The sequence below is a fragment of the Narcine bancroftii genome, chromosome 1 (genome assembly GCF_036971445.1).
Source record: "Narcine bancroftii isolate sNarBan1 chromosome 1, sNarBan1.hap1, whole genome shotgun sequence".
Lineage (NCBI taxonomy): Eukaryota > Metazoa > Chordata > Chondrichthyes > Torpediniformes > Narcinidae > Narcine > Narcine bancroftii.
Genome location: NC_091469.1, coordinates 323,391,463 through 323,410,773, shown reverse-complemented (window position 1 = coordinate 323,410,773; position 19,311 = coordinate 323,391,463). Strand labels below are relative to the sequence as shown.

The 19,311-nt window shown below is 37.7% G+C and overlaps 1 protein-coding gene and 1 long non-coding RNA gene across 3 annotated transcripts in view; both read left to right on the top strand.

Moving 5' to 3' along the window:
* The window catches only part of osbpl10b (oxysterol binding protein-like 10b), a 115,791-nt gene that overhangs the window by 71,827 nt on the left and 24,653 nt on the right, over positions 1 to 19,311 (top strand). For both annotated transcript variants that reach the window (XM_069907361.1, XM_069907353.1), the window contains exon 8: positions 18,160 to 18,658. In XM_069907361.1, coding sequence (XP_069763462.1) covers positions 18,160 to 18,658 — 499 coding nt within the window. The remainder of the gene's footprint in view (positions 1 to 18,159; positions 18,659 to 19,311) is intronic.
* Positions 2,194 to 10,763, top strand: LOC138747785 (uncharacterized). Its single transcript, XR_011347656.1, has 2 exons — positions 2,194 to 4,031; positions 10,109 to 10,763. It is a non-coding gene; the product is annotated as an uncharacterized lncRNA (long non-coding RNA).

Here is a 19,311-nt window from a genome sequence, read left to right as displayed (position 1 = left end):
AAATGTTAGAACAGGAGTAGATAAAAAAGAGATGGGAACAGTGAAAGTAGATAGGTTACCTAAAATGAGAAAAAATTTTTTTTTTGTGCCATTAGGTTTAAGACTGTCCAGGAGGAATATGATGTATTGTTCCTTAAGTATTCATTTGACCTCACCTTGACAATGAAGGAGGCTGAGGACAGTCATATTTTTATAGGAATGAACATGGGAGTTGAAATGGTTAGCTACAGGAAGTTCAAGCTCAGGGTGGTACAAAGAAAACCACCAAACTGTGTTTGGTATCACCAGTGTAGAGGAGGGTATACCATGTACACAGAATTCAGTAGATTAGGTTGGGTGATTGCGTGTAAAGCTCTGCCTCACTGGAAAGTCTGCTTGTTGTCCTGGATGGAGTCGAGGTGGAAGAATTCTCCCAATTCCTCTCCCTCTCTACTGCACCTGTTCCAGGCTTTCCAGGTCATCCAGAATGATCTCTTTCTATAATGAACGGATTTTCCCCCTTACACTACTTTCATTGATAAAGCCCATGCCTATATCTCCTCTGGTACTTGCTTCCCATCCCCCCAGCCTCCATAACCAGCACATTATGCTCTGACACCTCTGCAAACTTCAGCATGATCCCAACACCCTCTTCTCCTCCCCACCCTATCCGCTTTTTGTCAAAATCAGTCTCTCCAAGACACTCTGGTCCACTCTTGGTTCCTAACAAACCCTTCCACCCCCTTGGGCATTTTTCACTGTAAACTCAGAAAATTCAAGACCTGGTCCTACGTGTCCCTCCTCGCCTTCATCCAGGGCCACAGACCTTCCAGGTGAGGTCTACATACATATTGTCCAACCTAATCTACTGAATTCCGTGTACTAATTGTGCCTTTCTCTGCATTGACAAGACCAAACAGATTAGTCATTTTTTAAACACCCTGTTTGTGGGTGTGATCTTGAACTTCCAATTGCCAATAATTTCAATTCCCCTAACCATTCCTACACAGATATGTCTGTCCTTGGTCTCGCCCAGTTTTAGGTTAATGTCAAATGTAAAATTCATGAATGCATCTTTGTCTTGGACAGCCTTCAGCCTAATGGTGTGAGCATTGATTTTTTAAAAATAAATTTCAGTTAAACCCCCCCCCCCCAACCTCTATCAGACTCCACTGTTTCCATCTCTTATTCCTTACTCCTGTTCTTGCTTTTCTCTCTAACTTTATCTCTTCCCCCACCCCCTCCCTGTCACAATTGTCTCCCACCTTCATCACTTGTTGGCTCTTCAACTTCTTTTCCTCTTACACTTTATGTCGCCCACTTTTTACTTTCGTTTTGATAAAGGGTCCCAGCCAAAAAATGTTGACTGACCTCTCCTACCCATGGATGCTGCCTGACCTGCTGAACTTCTCTAGCAGCTCACTTTTTTAATTTAAAGAGCTTTGTTCTGCCCTAGCAACCTGTATAGCTAGTAAACTATAGTGTTTTTAACCCAGAAATCCTACGTTATTTCTGTAAGGAAGACCCAGCTTTAAGCCGGTTTTGGTCTTTTACACTGAATCAAACAAAGCTGGCATAATGCTGGGTCAGTGTATCTTTTTACACAGTAAGCTTGCATTCAGGGATCAAAAGAGACGAGACATGGAACAAAACAACGTCGGCATCTTGTGTCACATATAACATACCATATTTGATGGCATGTTAGACCCACTTTTTCCCCCTGAAAACATGGGTCAAAAATATTGGTCTTGTATGCGAAGTTGAAATTAGGGTGATAATGGTGAGTAATGTCAACAGTAATGCTGATGGTCCCCACATTGGTCATGGTTGTGTTGAGAAAGTGTTAGGTCCATGAGAGACAAGTCTGGACACAATGGTTTGCAATCAAAGGTTACTTTTATTAACACACAACAATTAATAAAAGAACATGGTATAACAAAACCTTTTATTTTTTTGGGACTAAAAGGACTTTGTTAGCACTAATAAAGAAACAGCAATGGTAAATTCAAAATAATAGTTTTTATTAAACTATCAGTAACATAACATTTCTTAGCTCTAAACTTAACTCTAAATTTAACTTCACCATGTGCAAATATAAAATGTATGTGTTTAATTAAAGTCCCACTCTGAAAATTTAATTTTTAAAACTTCAGCGTCATTTTAGTCTTGCTTGAAGGTCTTAAATTCTCAGTTCAGAAATAATTAAAAAGCACTTTTGATCATCACCTCTTCAGCCCTCTTTACTCATAATTCTTTTGATGTGATATTCTTTAAATAGAAGTGGCCATCTTTTGAGTACCAATGTACCTCCTGGGAAAAGAAAAATATAATTCTTGTCTTCCCAGGATCAAATCTTCTTTTTACTGAAGATTTTGGAATCTGTTGACCACACAAAGAATCTGCCCTCTTTTCAAAGAGACAGCGAATGTGCCTATTTTCTTCCACGATGAATTCACAAACTCAGACAAGGGTTAAATTTTAAGTGGCCATACAAAAATGAACCCAGTAGAATTCTGTCCTCTTTTCCAAAGAGACAATGAAATGGTCTTCCTTATTTCAATAGCGACTTACTCTGTGTTTCCCTTTTCCCAGGTGTAACACACAACAATATCTATTCTGGTTACTGTAATTCGACTCTGTCTTTCACAAAGTTCCAACCCAATAGGGTTTTGACTTTCCAAACTGAACTGATCCAAAAATGCCTGAATTCGATAATATATTTCTCCAAATCATGTGGCAGTTACGTCAACAACGAAATCAGTCCTAATTCTTAGAAACCACATGACTGTCAGTTTTATTTCTACCAAAATTCTGTTCCTTTTTTAAAACCACTCCATATCTAGAACAACCTCTGACCTCATCTCTGTTCAAGAGGCTTAAGTGGCTTTGTTTAAAAACAGATGGCTTCCTTAGCAGTTCTTATTGAGTACTTAAATATCAGTTTTAATGAAGAAAATACTTCAATGTTCATGAATAATTAAGAACTACTTCAAATCCATTAGCTCTGTCTTTCTAAGATGCTGCAACTCCGAGAATAAACTCTCTTCTCTGAGTACAGTGGTTCTTTGTAAATGTCCTGTGACTTACTAATAATGCATATACAATATTTTAACTCTATAATTTACTTGACTATTACATTTTTATAAGAAATATAACTTAACTGTAACCTAAATATTGCTATTTAACATAGATCCATAACAGTGGTAAAATCGTAGCGGAAATAAAACACATGCACACAATTTATAAAAGAGCATGGGAAAATTTACTGCAAATATTGATCTTTAACAGTGGATTTCAAACTTTCTTTCCACTCACATACCACCTTAAATAATTCCTATGTCATAGGTGCTCTTTGATTAGTAATGGATTACTTGAAGTGGTGTGCAAGTGGGAAAAAAAAGGTTGGGAACCACTTCTGAAACAACCTACCTTGGCAGATTAAAGCCGGTTAATTTCAGAGCCTCAATCCACCCTCGAGGCTTTCACACAGCTAGGTGAAGGGACTTGCATTTTTAAAATTTCTTTCTTAATTTCAATGCATCCTATTTGTTGTACAGCCAATCAAGTACAATGCAATTCTGATTATCTGAAATGGTCGGGACCAGGCCTATGTTGGATACACGTTTTTTCGGAGAACTAGTCATTTTTTAAATCAGCCCAGTAGCCACAGAAAAATAATGTAACAGTATTTAAACAACAACAAACAACAAGGGGAGGCTTTTTAAGTATTAAAATAATGTTTAATTCTCATCAAAAAAAGCTGGCTGCTGCTGATCACCAGCACCTCCCCACTGAGGCCCCTCCAGTGCTGGGAGCCCATTGTCCCTGTTGCTGCCAGGAGACTGCTCTTGTTGATGTCACCAGGATGAGATTCTTCCAACTGCTTGTGGCTGGGAGACAGTGGAACACAGTTTGAGAGGAAGAATTGGAGAGAAATGTCAATAGGGGAAGGTAAAGAAGAAATGGAAAAAGAGAGGGGAGGGAGTTACTTGAACCGAGGACAATCGCCATTCTAATTTCATGTTGAGTGAATTTTTTTTTCAACCTGTGAGGTCAGTTCGGCTCCGAAAAAATTTCAGATAAATAATGATTTTGGAAAATCCAATTTCGGATCATCGATTTGTATTGTATTTACAAAGTGTATCATTGGTGTAATGTTGGCAGTGTCTGTGCACTCTAATCTTCCACCATTGCAAGTCGTAATGATGAGACAGATTTTACGAGATAATTATTTGATAAAGGTAGTTCAGTTATTCAGATTATTTTCTGGAGTTATTTTGTTGCAAAATGAGAATAAAAATTGCAGTCCCAACTTTTCACTGCCACTGCTTTGATACAATTTTCAATGCAGAATCTTAATTTCAATAGAAGCTTCACAAAGCAGGACACAAAATTCTTGTAGCAGAAAGTTGCATTCTGTTCTGCAATTTAATTGAATGTTGATGGTGGGACCCAATGGGTTTTTCAACATCTTTAGACCTATTAGAAGTTTTTTTTTTCTTCGCACAGATTAAATTTCTGAATATATTAATATATACACAATAGAATAATTAGAATGGTGTTAACAAAAGAAAAGAATAATGATTTACAATCCGTGTCTCCACACAAAGAGATAAAAAGCAGTAGGAAAAATGGGAGTGCAAGCATGAGCATATACCTAATTATACTCCCGACACAGACGAGCATTCAGTTGTAGGTCTCCATTGGCATAATTTTCTAGTACAGCATGATTTGCAAATAAAATAGGTATCTTTGTCCTAAATTATAATGCCTTTGAGATATATCATTGATTTCAGGAATATCACACAATCACAGTAATAACATACAATGTTGAAATGGACTCGACTGCAGAATAACTCAGATGTTCTTTGACAGGTGGGTTTGACAGTTATGATCTTTTGGCAACCTTTTATTGCAAAAAAAATTACTAAGATTTGATTACTCGAGCTCACAATGACCTATCTGTCTTGTGCAATAGGTATTTCCTTTATATTTTTTTTCTCTGTTTTCCCTTCTGTATCCAGGATCAAAATATTTGGAGAAAACCACAAGCATCATAATGACTTGGAAAACATGAATCCTGGACATCTTAACAGGAGCATCACTGAACCCTCATTATTTAAGGTTGTGAATGGAAAGACAAATTTGCCTTAATTCCCCTCAAAGCTTCCAGTTGAAGGACTGGTTCTTAAGGATCAGACTAATCAAATGAGGATCCTTTTCTTCCAATGGAAGAGACCCTCCAAGGATCTATTTATTAAAGGCTCTGCAGATGAGAATAAAGTAATCATCGAAACGATAGAAGAAAACTGAACTAAAATAGTTCATAAGCTGCTAAGTGTATATTTTTTAAAAAGTTGAAGGAACTACATGACTTAATTGCTCATTTTTAAAGTGATGCCACAAACTCAATGAAGTTTCAGGGATGAAGTTTCAGTTCTCAGAATGAAGATCTGAGTTATCTATCAAAATATGAATTTTAGAAAAAAAATTATTTGCCACTGGCATTGCAGGCCAAAAAGTCTGTTCCTGTGCAGTACTCTTCTGTGTTTGATTATTGTATGTTTATTGGTATAAAACCATAGAACTATTGGTGAAATAAAAGCCAGTTTCAAATTGTGATACAAACGATGCATTCAATCTAATATTTTCACCATTTACGTATAGAATGAAGAATATGGCATCAACTCATCAGTTCCCTCCAGAGTTTCTGTTGTTGCTGTTAGTCTTCTCCATCTTTAAAGAACATTTGATATTCTAATTCGTGAAAGGCATTTGGAAAATACAAACATTGAATAGGTAGAAGCATATTCTCATTGTACTACCCTGTGGCATTTGTGAAAGTTGAGAAAATTATGTTCAATTATTGTATGATTTTTATTTAGCAACTGAATATCCCAAGCATTTTTGTGTAGCTTATTCCAGAATAGCGGGGTCACGCTACCTGTAGAAGTGGGGCAAATAGGAGAAGATGTAAGATTACCTACAGAGTTTCAAGCACAGTATCCATTTTCTTGTGCTCTATATTCTTGGTTTTACTAGCTCCTCAAATCATAAAGGTATCCTAAGGCACTGTGTGTGGGTGATGAGAGAGAACAACTGAACAAGATGTTGGTGAATGGGGCAATATCATTAATGGGAAATCTCCCTACTTTTTTTCTCTATTTTAGTGATTCCCCTCATTTGTACATAGAGGTTGAAATACTATCAAAGAATGAGGAGAAGCAATAACTGATACATAATCAAATTTTGTATGTAGTGGATAAAAAAAAGTTATGGTGTTGATTTGAAAAAATATACTGTACTCTTCAAATTGCAAATTAGGTTATGGGCAGTGAAGATTACATATTGAGCACGACCAGTTTTTCATGATATTAATTTTGCAGGTTGAATATCTGAAATCCCTAAAATTAATCTTGACTTTAAATCTGTACTTCTGAGTAGACATTGATGGAGAAGCAAGATTTAAAAAAAATTGAATGTCCTTTGTGCAACATTTTTGCAGATTATCAGTAAATTGGACTATCTCTGTGCCCTTTATTTTCCTCTTGCTGACCTGTTGGCACATGTTTTGACAAACACTTGTCTGGTTCCTAATGTAAAGTACTATAATTTACTTTATGATCCTAGTGACTTGTTATGTTCCTGTGGTGGCATGGCAGCTGATTATCCTGAACTTGCCTGGCATTTACATAAATTGGAAATACACAGGAGACTGCAGGTGCTGGAATCTGGAGCTAAACTCGATGAGAGAAGGTAGAGGTCAGAAATCAGTTGTTCAATATCTGACTATATCCGTTGATTCTCTTGGAAAGTAAATACAAAAATGTCAAGCTAAATACAATCTTCTGGAGGAACTCAGCAGTTTTAAGGTGTATCAGAGAGAGGGAGGATGCTTGATGTTTTGAGGTGAAGCACAATAAAGTATTATGGCTCAAAATGCCAATCATTCCTTTTCTCCCACTGATACTATGTGACCCTGCTGAGTTCCTCCAGAAGATTGTATTCAGCTTGACATTTTGGTATTTACTTTCCAAGAATAATCTGCAGTTATAGTCAGATATTGAACAACTGATTTCTGACCTCTGCCTTCTACCCTCAACTGAAGGTACTGAGATCAGCTTATTTAAAAGATTGAGCTCTAAAATTGGAACCATTGGTCTGAATCTACCCTTACTCTCTCTATCTCTCTCAATAAAGTCATAAAGGCAGCTTAATGGGGAAAAAAAGCATTAATCATGCTTGGCTTAGATGATCTTATTTTGATTCTGTGTATCAACTAGCATTTCATTTACTATCAAAACCAACAATAAGTAATGCACCCTTATTTTTCAAGCTATATATTTTAGGCCTCTCTTCCTTCACCCCACTAAAATGCAAAAAAGAAAGTATTTTAGTTGAGTTGGACTTTTATTAAACATGAAGACTCCAAAGGCAATTGATAAAATGCAAGTATAAAGAAGTCTTTGCCTTTCGTTGTAAATTATGCTCATGTTGCTCGTCCTTTTTGCTTGCCATGCTCTAAACTTTCCTTTTAATTTTGTTTATTTTTTAAACTTGCAATTTTTACTCCAAAAACAAAACTTGCAATTGTTCACTAGATTGTGCTGCATTTGATTACCCTCCTTTCTAATTTTTGAACTGGGGTTTTTGCTAGTACAGTAAAATCTCTGGTATCCGGCACCTATGGGGATTGGTAGATGCCAGCTAAGTGAATTTTCCATTTGCTTGAGATTGCATGTTGCGTGACTGGTGAACTAATGGCGAGGCGCACCCATTTTAAATTTCCATAATTTTACCTATTTTTGCCAGTTGCTTGAGGCTGCCAGATGCTTGAATTCTAGATAACAGAGGTTTTATTGTATTTTCTATTGACTTTTGGCTGGCATTAGAATTTTAATTATTGATACATAGTTGGGAGTGAAGCAGTTCCAAATGTTTGGACAAAGCAATTCCACCATCATAGTGAACTGGATCCAATAATTGTCAGTGAAGCCACAATTCTATATTACAGGAACATCTACAGTGCTCTCTATAATGGTTGGGACAAAATCATTTTCTTCCTTTATTTACCCCGTGCTCCACAGTTTTAAATTTGCTGTCAAGCAATTCACATGTGATTAAATTGCACATTCAGATTTTTATTCAAGGTTATTATATACATTTTGGTTTGACCATGTAAAGAATAACAGCACTTTTTATACATAGTTCTCTATTTCAGGGCACCATAATGTTTGGGATACTTGGCTTCACAGGTGATTTTGTGAATACTCAGGTATGTTTAATTGCTTCATTGTGCAGGTCTAAGAGAGCTGGGCTTGCTTTTAAACTTTTGATCACCTTTGGAGTTTGTAGTTGTCATTTTTCAACGTGAGGACCAGAGTTGTGGCAGTGAAAGTCAATGAAGCCATTAGGAGGCTGAAAAACAAGAATGAAAGAGTAAAAGATATCACCCAAACTTTAGGATTACCAAAATCAACCGTCTGGAACATCATCAAGAAGAAAGAGGGTACTGGTGAGCTCAGTAATCACAAAGGGACTGGTAGGCCAAGGAAGACTCCACTGCTGATGACCGAAGAATTCTCATCATAATGAAGAGAAATCCCCAAACTGCTGTCCATCAGATCAGAAACACTCTTCAGGAGGCAGATGTGGATGTGCCGATGGCTGCTGTCTGCAGAAGACTTCATGAACAGAAGTGCAGAGGCTACACTGCAAGATGCAAACCACTTGTTAGCCACAGGAACAGGATGGCCAGATTACAGTTTGCCAAGGTTTTTAAAAGAGCCTGCAGAATTCTAAAAAAATGGCCAAGATTAACCTGCATCAAAGAGCAAAGGAAAGGAGCTGCCCAAGATCCAAAGCATTCCACCTCTGTTATGGCCTGGGCATGTATGGCTGCCATAGGTATTGGCGTACTTAGCTTCATTGATAATGTAACTGCTGATGGCTGCAGCAAAAGGAATTCTGAGGTGTGTAGAAACATCTTATCTGCACAAATCTGAACAAATGTCTCCAAATTTATTGGACAACACTGCTTTAAGACAGTGATCCCAAACACACTGCTAAAGCAACAAAGGAGTTTTTCACAGCTAAAAACTGGAAAATTCTTGAATGGCCAAGTCAGTCACCTGATCTAAATCTAAATAAGCATCCCTTCCATATGCCAAGGAGAAAACCTCAGGGGAGAAGCCCCCAAAACAAGCAGCAGAAGATGGCTGCTGTGGAGGCCTAGCAGAGCATCACCAGAGAAGATATCTGCACCTGGTGATGTCTATGAATCACAGACTTCAAGCAGTCATTACATGCAAGAGATATGCAACAAAGAACTAAATGTGACTACTTTAATATCCAAAATATTATGGTGCCTGAAATGAGGGAACTATGTATAAAAAAAGTGCTCTAAAATCTTAAATCACATGTGAATTGTTTAAATTACAAATTTAAAACTGGAGCACCAGGGGAAATAAAGGATAAAAATGTTTTTCTCCGAAGCATTAAGGAGGGCACTGTATATTTGCAAATGCTCACGAGATATATAGCAGCTGAGGTGAAAGAACTTGATTGCAAACAATTAAGTGGAAAGTCATTAACTTTCACTCCTTCTGTGACTCCCTCGTCCACTTCTTCTTTTCTACCAATCCCTTCTTTGGCACCTATCCCTGTGACTGTAAGAAGTGCTACTCTTCTGCCCACACCTCCTCCTTCAACTGAACCTGTTCCTTTTGTTACAAGTGGTACATACTGAACATCTTTCTGTGATTTATTTCAAAATCTTTAGCCACAGTCATGGGCCTTATGAAATTAAATAATTTTATTATCTTTCTCTGAAGATGTTGATAATTGTTTTCTCTAATACAGTACATGGTGCATTTCCTGGCAATATCTCTGCATTTAAAAAAATGCATTTGACTAAACAATTTAGCATTCTATGGACATGTGGCAACAACTTCAAATGAAACATATTTGTACATGGGCAAGTTTCCTTGTGTGATTTTCATTATAAATATAGACATCAGGGTTATTGAAATACAATTACATTTTTGCAACTTTGTCCAGTGTTCCCCTGGACACTGCCAGAGTTCTGAACACTACATTTAGCTTTGACTGCTGCCTTTCTATGTTGCAGGTACAACTAGTGAAGACAGAAGGTTTCTGCAGATAGAAAATGTGAAAGGTTATTAATTGTAGCATGCCGGGTACCAATTTGACATTTTACCCTTACATCGCTCACTGCTGAACTAAGTGATCGTTTGGATGAAGGAAAACACAATCCATGAATGTGTAAAATTGTAGCGTCAGTACAGGACTTTTCCTGCCACCTTCGAATGATCCCCTATTGTCCTTTTGGTCCAGTGAAGTGCACTGGTTTTCCGTTCAACAAATTCATTTTCATGGGTATCCTTTCTCTTAAGAAATATTAGCTACCTAATTCATCTAGTTTCTCTCAGTGTGACTCGATATGCCATTTCCGATGTCTAGGTGTACTGAGTAAAATCAGGATGGGATGTAAATGTTAAACGATACCACCAGGAGGCCGGCATTATTTTGGCACAAAGAGTGCTGCAATATCAACATGTCTTAAACTCTGGAATGTTAATTTTTCAACTTGTGGGCATTCTGCAGTGATTTCAATTGACTGCATTCTTTATTATATACTGACGTTTTTAAAAAAAATCATGTACTTATCCATTCTCGTCTCTTGCAGCTTGTACACTTCCTTTAGTTGTTTATTTCAAACTCTTGCCTGTGTTTTACAATAAATATTATTAAAGCACTGTGAAGCTGACTCTTCTTCTGCTAAATGTAATCCCAGCGTTAAAAGTATTCTGTCTAAATCATTTTACAACCAGCAACCCACCTATAATGATTATTTAAAAAAGCTCCCTGAATCCGCCCACAAGGAAATCTATTAATAAGGATTAACATAATAAATATTGGGAATTTAAAGTGAACGGAAATCGCCTCTGTTCTTTCTTCTGGAACAATATCAAAAACTCATACGGACTGCTACACGTACGAATTTGAAGGTTTCACGTGTTCTAGGTGACTTAATGTTTTTGTTTTTTTTTCGTTTTTTTTTCCCAGCAGGAAAAGTTCTTTGGCCGTGATTAAATCTTATAAATCTGCTAAAAACTTGACTAAACCTGACTGAACACTATTTTTCCAAGTTTCACGTTGTAAATTCTGTTCCAAAAATTCTCACTATTTTTCTCCATACTCCATATTTTACCTCTCTCAACATCAGCGCTGCTTGACCTACTGAGTATATGCTAATTTTTAAAACTTTATTTCAGATTTCAAGCGACTGCGTTACTTTCTTTTACTCTTTTCAGATTTTCCAATTCGTCGGGCCTAGGTGACTTAATGTTGTCTTCATTCATGGAGTAGCACAAAATATTTATGGCATGAAATTGCCTCTGCCTGCCATAAGATAGACCAAGAGTCAGCATTAGTGTTGCCTGGCGCCCTTACAGTAAAAGAGAAGCAGAAGAGAGTCCCTTCGGAGACACTAATATGCCTCCAGCACTCCTGCAGCTGCACAGACCACTGTTCGATCCATTTGCAACCTGAGCTCCAAATCCAAACCTCCAACACGATCAGTAGACCTTCAGCGCCCGAGGGCCTTCGGAAGCCCTTCTTGCCCTCGGCTCTCTATAGAATCCCGGCTCCGACACCAGGTTTCCACGAGCCATCCTGCAGCCCATGCTGGATCCCAGCCGCAAGTCACCCGCAACCTGTGTGGGTTCCTCAGCCGCTGAGCCCCACGCTGGTCCTCTGCCGTGGTCCCTTGTGTATGGCTGTCTCCTTTGCTTCTCTTTCTCAACAGGGAGGGATGGGGTGGGGGGGGGGGCGGGTGTTCTCCCCGTTTCTGGTGCCCTTTCAATGTGGTTGAAAGTCAGCTGAAAATTATTCAATTTTGTATGTGTTATGCAGTAAATTTTGCAAAATGAAACTTGCAGTAATCCCATGAAATTTGGAGAATTGTGCTCAGAAACCTACACTGTGTCCAGTCATGACCACCGTGATCTAACAAACTTGTTCAGAAATACCAGCCTTACTGTGTCATTTCTGGAGTAGAATTATTTATGATCTTGCATGTATGTATGGTGATGATTGTATGGTGAATAAAATGAATATTATTTAAAAAAAATAAGAGAAAAGTTAAGCAGTTAGAATGGGAAGAGCTCAGATAAAAATAAAGCAGATGAAAATGTGGTTGAAAGAAAAAAAAACCATGGTATGAGTTATGATCCTCTATAGCAGATGCTGGGTTTTCAAGTTCCACCCCCAAACCTGAGCACATTGCTTTAGCTGACATTCCAAAGTATTATTGAAAAACTATTAGGCATTTGGACATACTGTTCTTTTCAATGATGGGCCTCGTCTGCTCTTGCTGAGGAACATGATTAGCACTGGAAAGAGACTAGGAGACTGTTCACTTATTTATCCCTAAAACTTCCTAATAGTTTACTTGTTTGTTACTTGTGCATTGGATCTTGCCGTTTATTTTGAGCAGTGCAATCCTTGTGTGTCAACTCAAGTACTTTAGTGGTTATAAAAAGGTACTACATAAGTGCAAGGCTTTCATTATTGTTAATGAAATGATGTAGATTAGTTATTACATTAAACCAAGAATTGCTTTATCTAATAAATTGCTTTAAAAATGTGTCTTTGGAACAAGAATTTTATATCTTTAATTAAACCTGCATTGGTATTGTATTTTCAGCTTTACACGATCATTTGTGCTGTAGTGTTGTCTTCATTCATGGAATATGGCCCAACCTAAGTTAATCTTTGAACTGCGAACTGGGAATGAGCTATTTTAGATCTAGATAAGATATCATGTGGTTAAATATCCCCCTAGAGCAGTAATTCTCAACCTTTTTCTTTCCACTCTCATGCTACTTTAAGTATTCCCTGTGCCATAAGTGCTCTGTGATTAGTAAGGGATTGCTTAAGGTGAGATGTGGTGGTTGAGAATCACTGCTGTAGACCCAATTGTTACTGAAATATTTTGCTTGAGAAAAATTGTCAATGGCCCATTTCCTTTGGAGTTCTGAAACCATGCACATAACAATTTAATGAGGTACAATTAAAACAAGTGGTTTTCAACCCGTTTCTTTCCACTCACATCCTACCTTAAGCAGTCCCTTACTAATCACAGAGCACCAATGGTATAGGGAATACTTAAAGTGGGATGTGAGTGGAAAGAAACAGGTTGAGAACCACTGCTCTAGAGGTGATGACAACAATATTGTAGAACTCCAAATGCACTTTGAAGACGAATACCATCTGCCCATAACTAAACTCTTCTATTTAAGTAAGGGCAATTATAATGGCAAGAGGGCAGAGCAGTCTAAGGTGGACTGCATTAACAAACCAAGAGACCAGATAGTAGATGAATAGTGCAGATATTCAGTCAGCTGGTGTGTAATACTCAGCAAGCATTTTCTCAATCTAAAAGAGGGATTTCATGAGAAAGAGATATAATTTGTGGTCAACAAATGTGATAAAAATAATGTTAAATTGAAAAGTAGATAAACAAAATGGCAAGGACTAGTCATGGGCCACAGGATTGGAATGCGTTTAGGATCCCGCAGCAGAAAACCTAAATTGTTCACTAAATGGGAGAAAATGAATAGGAAGAGGGTGGCTAAGGTAAAATGTGAGGTCACTAGAAATCAAGGTGAGTGAATTAATCACAGCAAACAAAGAAATGGCAGACATGTTGATAAATGTTTTTGCAAAATTCTTTACCATGGAAATTGTCTTTAATATTCTTAAGATATCAGATGGGCTAACTTTAATTTTTTGATCTGAAGGGCTCAAACCCTAAATATTGACTGCCTATTGCTTTCCATGCCTGCTGTGCGACCTGCTGAGTTTCTCCTGAGCTTTTGTGCACTAGACCCCAGCATCTGCAGACCTGTTGTTTACCTCTAAGATATTGTAATCCTTTTGACAGTAATCATTAATTCTAGTATATGGAATAAAATTGGATTACACTGATTACAAGAAAACTTCCATTATTTTAACATTTAGTAAACATTGAAATGTAGGTCATAACATTTAACTATCAAAATGCATGGGTCTTGTGGTTAAGGTGATTCACAATGCAGGTGAATAAGATAGCAGGTTTACTTATCTTTCTATCTGATGTTCTTGGCTGGATAATGATGACACTATCATTAGGGATTCTATGATGGGTATTGATTGCAATGTTACGATCGTTGACCATTATTGAAATTTGTGGAGCCTCGCCCATTAAACCCATTGATATAAATGACGGTTCCTATAAATCTTGCTCCATCACATTTTGTGTAAGAAGAGCATAGATCTGGGGGTTTTCTGGTGGAGGGAATTGAATCATTATTGTGAAGTTAAGTCAAACTTTTCTTTTTCAAAGAAGGATCTACATTCTTGGGGGAAATAAAAACATCGTGAGATAGGTTTTAATTAGTGTCAATTGTGGCTCAAATATTTTATTTTACTTATTGGTGAATAAGGCCAATGTTCTATTCCTCTTTACCCTTGAACTGAGGATCCAGTTAATGGAGTCACTTATAAAACAGCATGGGTAAGACCAAGCAGATTTTCTTCCCTGATGTGTACTTCTAAATGAAATTGGGTTTTAAAACAACCCACGAGCTTCATGGACACTGTTATTCAAGTTAGATTTTTAAATTCTAAATTTATACAATTATTTGATTTTAAATCCCCCCCCCCAACTGTTATCTAAGATTGTGACTTGCATTTTTGGATCTGCGATTCAGAGCTCTGGCTATTGATCCAAGAACTTTGTTACACTACTGTATCATCTTAGTATTTTTACCCAAAACCAGTGTTCACGAGTGCAAGCCCCACCTCCAGAGATTTGACCAGAAAAATCTTGATTGATACTCCTGTGTAGAACTGTGGGAGTGTTTTATTGACATTTAGATGTTAAAGCAAGGCAGTATCTACTCGTTAGTGCAAATATAAAAGAACCAATGTCATAGTTTTAAAGGAAAGCAGTGAATTGACCCAGTATTCTGGCCAATATTTATCTTTCAAACAGCATCCAAACACTTGTCATGACGTGGCTGATTGGAGGAACAATCTGAACATAATTTGCTACCATTTTGTAAGATTGGCAGCATTTCAAAAATACTTCATTATCAGTAAAATGTTTGAGGATGTTATAAAAAGATAATGAAATTGATATGCCTATGTATACTAAAGTCTTTTTCTCTGTAATCTATTTGGGTTGGCATGCATAAATCTGTGCTTTACAGTCAGTTAACAACTGCCGTTAAGAAACAAAAATCATCCAACCTTGATATTATTTTCCACACAATCATCCAAATAGATGCTTCCAATTGTTTTCTGCCACAGCAATAGATCCCTTCATAAAATGTTAGTTTTCATGGTCTGAAATCTGCACTGCAAGAGCATGGAGCAAAATCTGCCTCTTACACTCAAATTCCAGTGCTTATCAGCTCTGATTTCTGCAACGATCTACACCCACATAATATTTAAATGAATTGATTTAACCCTTTGCACTCTGGCCATTTTTAACCTTTTCTAACATACACTCTGGACTGGGCTCTATGAGTAAATAACAGTAGGAACCTCACTATGAACCAGCTAGTGGTTAGATGTAAAACCAGACCCGGAAAATGGGGATGCAGAGTACAGTATATGTGCTTGTTGGTAGGGCCTGAAACAGGGACACAAGAGTCCAAAGGATTAAGAGCTCCAGTGTTAAGGTATCAAGAGCAAGACCAAAGGAGTCTAGCATCTATTTGCCTTTGTGATGAGGCTGATTCTGACAGTTAGCCAACCTTTGCGACATGAACTGAACTTAAAACTCTTCTTCCAATTTACCATCAGTAAAATGTTTCTCATCTCTATGCCCGACTTCCTTTCCTACAAATAAATCCTTGTGATTAATGTCCAACAGGACAAGCTCTCAACTTTTGCAACATTCCACCTCCCACATTTGATACAGTGCACTCATTTAATGCCTTGATCCCTTGTGCACCAGCATTTTCCAGCACATTTCAGAATCCTCGCTTACAAATTTCTAATTGTACCTTTACGGCAACTTCCAATTATCCCTAGCAGTTTAGCCTCATGACTGAGAAAAGCCTGTCTGCAGGTGTACATCTTCCTGCTATTGTTGTTGGTAACTACCACTGTGTGGCTACTTCATGCAATTTCTTATCCTATATTTAATTCTTTTCCTTAAGAGAAGAATCTTTTAATTCATTAACTTCTCTAGCAGCTTATGAATGTTGTCATTTTTTAAATGCCCTCCTTTCCACACCAATATGGACTTTAAATATCACTGGACAACAAATGTTTTTCAAAGGATTTGCTTCCTGAAAAAAAAGGTGTAGATTATGACAGCTGTACACAAAGATGACTTCAGATTTGTTGTATCACATAGGAAGTTGGAGAAATGTTAAATTAACTTTCATTAAATGTTTAACTGCATAATGATGCTGACCGTTGTGTTGGTTCAACTGACTTAAAAATGATTTGCCACTGATTTTCATTTGCACTCAGCATCTGATGCCTCTTGTGTCAGTGTCCAACAATAGTCGGCCAGCATTGATGGATTTTAGTTGCCCCGATACTGCTTTTCCATGGTCACAGTGTTTTTCACGATGTTCGTCCTGAATGCACCAAGATCAGCAGGGAAGAAGTCCAAGTGCAAATGCTGAAAATTAATTTTCAATGACATTTTACACTTCATTGTTTTGCATGCTTGAAGCATGTTAAAAATATGACAGGAAATTACAAGTATAGGTTATATCTAAAAAAAAGTAGGTGATTGGAAAATTTCAAGGTGATTTTTGTGACCAACAGCCCAAAATCCATAAAATACACTCAAAAGTGTATCTTCATTGACCAGTGTATTTACTCTAACATTGAACTTTTCATGTAAGAGTACAATAAGTATCCATATTTATAAAATTATATTGCAAAAGAACAAATTTAAATTGACAGGGTGTAATGTTAGCAATAATTAAAAGTGTTAACGCACTGATTCAAGGTGCCTTTGTTGTCATGTAATAGTACAGAAAGAGTTGCCATTAGTGTTGCCCGGTGACCCTTTCAGTAAGAAAGAGAAGCAAAAGAGTCACTGAGTGTCTGTGGATTCACCTCCAGTGCTCTGTAGCCACACAGTATCTGGATCAAAACCTCCGTACGGTCAGAAACCTTCAGTGCCCAAGGCCCTTCTGGAGCCCTTCTTGCCCTCAAATTTTCAAAATATTTTTATACTCCTAGTTGTGAAGCCAGATACGATATTTTGTATGTTATACAGGGAGCACAGTTAAGAGTAGTGGAAAGCGCAACATTATTACAGCACCATTGACCTGGCTTGGAATCTGGCACTGGGTTTCACCGGGTTCAAACCGGGTCTGTCTTTAAGGAGTTTGTACGTTCTCCCCATGTCTGCGTGGGGATTTGATCTCTCTCTCTCCCCCCCCCCCCCCCGCCTCCTCCTTAAAGGTTCAGGCCTCCATGTAGTTCTCATCTACCTTTTTGTTATCTCTTTGGCAACATCATCTCAAAGACAGCTTTTAAGTTTCCTCATCTACCCTGAGTCAACCAAGCTTTCTCTGATCACTCCCTCTCTTGGGAGCCATGAATATAGATCCTTAGGATACTCTAATTAAAAGATATGTAAATGGAAAAGATTAATTATAGATGTTTTTCTCGCCAGAATTCCGTGACCCAGTAAAGGCGATGCCCATCAACAGGATGACAGATGAGAACGATGACTCTTTGTGTCATAGTCTGTGGATAGAATGAGGGGGCATAATTTAAGCATTTTACACATTTAAAACCCTAAAATCGAGATGTTCTCAATTAAAAATAGAACATGCAACTCTCAACACTAAAATTCAAAATAATAATTTGGAAGGTAAACAAAAGCAAGAACTTGGCCCATAGTCTTCTATAACATAACAATTCAAATGCTTGAACTTCTTAAATGCTATCATAGTACCTGCTCCCACCACCAACTCAAGCAGTGTATTGCAGAAATATATGGCGTTTCTTCATACTAATATGTAAGAAGTCAAACTTGGATTCATCGTGTCTATGAAATAATTTTTCCTTAACTACCTTTGGCATCGTTTTAAAATGCACTGAAAATAATATTTGTGTTTACTCTTAACACAGGTGGTGCTTCCCACATTTATTTTAGAGAAGAGATCGTTGCTGGAAATGTATGCAAATTTTATGGCCCACGCAGACATGTTTGTGTCGATCACGGCAGGTAGCACAGCTGAAGAACGGATTATTTGCTTTGTGGAATATTACTTGACTGCATTCCATGAGGGCCGAAAGGGAGCAGTGGCAAAGAAACCCTATAATCCAATAATTGGAGAAACTTTTCACTGTTCCTGGGACGTGCTGAAAGATAAGGTAAAAGCCAACGGAATCAACAGCACTTTAACTGTTGCCAAGGACCAGCCCAGTATCCACCAAACCTTTGAGTCTTGCAAAGACCCCACAGAATTCTACAATGTGAAATTTACAGCAGAACAAGTTTCCCATCACCCACCAGTTTCGGGGTTTTACTGCGAATGCAAGGAGAGGAAAATGTGTGTAAATGCCCATGTATGGACTAAGAGCAAATTCATGGGGATGTCTATAGGGGTCACGATGGTAGGGGAAGGTAAGTTTTCTGATTCATCAATTTATGTATCTATTGTGGTATGGTAGATTGCAATTAACTATAACGATAACTTTTGAATGGCCATCCAATACATCTAATCCCTCCTTTTCAATCTCAACGAGCTTAAGTTCACCATCACAACCAAAATCTCCAAGAATAATGTATTTTTCCTTGTTGAATTTAGATTAGTGGTTCTCAACCTTTTTCTTTCCACTCCCATACCACTTTTAAATATTCCCTAGGCCGTCGGTGCTCTGTGATTAGTAAGGGGTTGCTTAAGGTGGGATGTGAGTGGGAAAGGAAGGTTCAGAATCACTGATCTTGACCCAGTTGTTACTGAAATATTTTGCCTGAGAAAAATTGTCATTGGCCCATTTCCTTTGGAGTTCTGAAACCATGCACATAACGAGTCAATGAGGTACAATTGAAAGAGTGGTTTTCAAACTTTTTCTTTGCACCCACATCCCACTTTAAGCAATCCCTTACTAATCACAGAGCACCAATGGCATAGGGAATATTTAAAGTGGGATGTGAGTGGAAAGAAAAAGTTAAGAACCACTGTTATAGATGAAAAATACTTACTTAACCTCTGGCTCTATACTCAGGTTACCCCTTTGGTTGCTAATGCCCCCCTTCCTGTTTTTCTCCCCAGT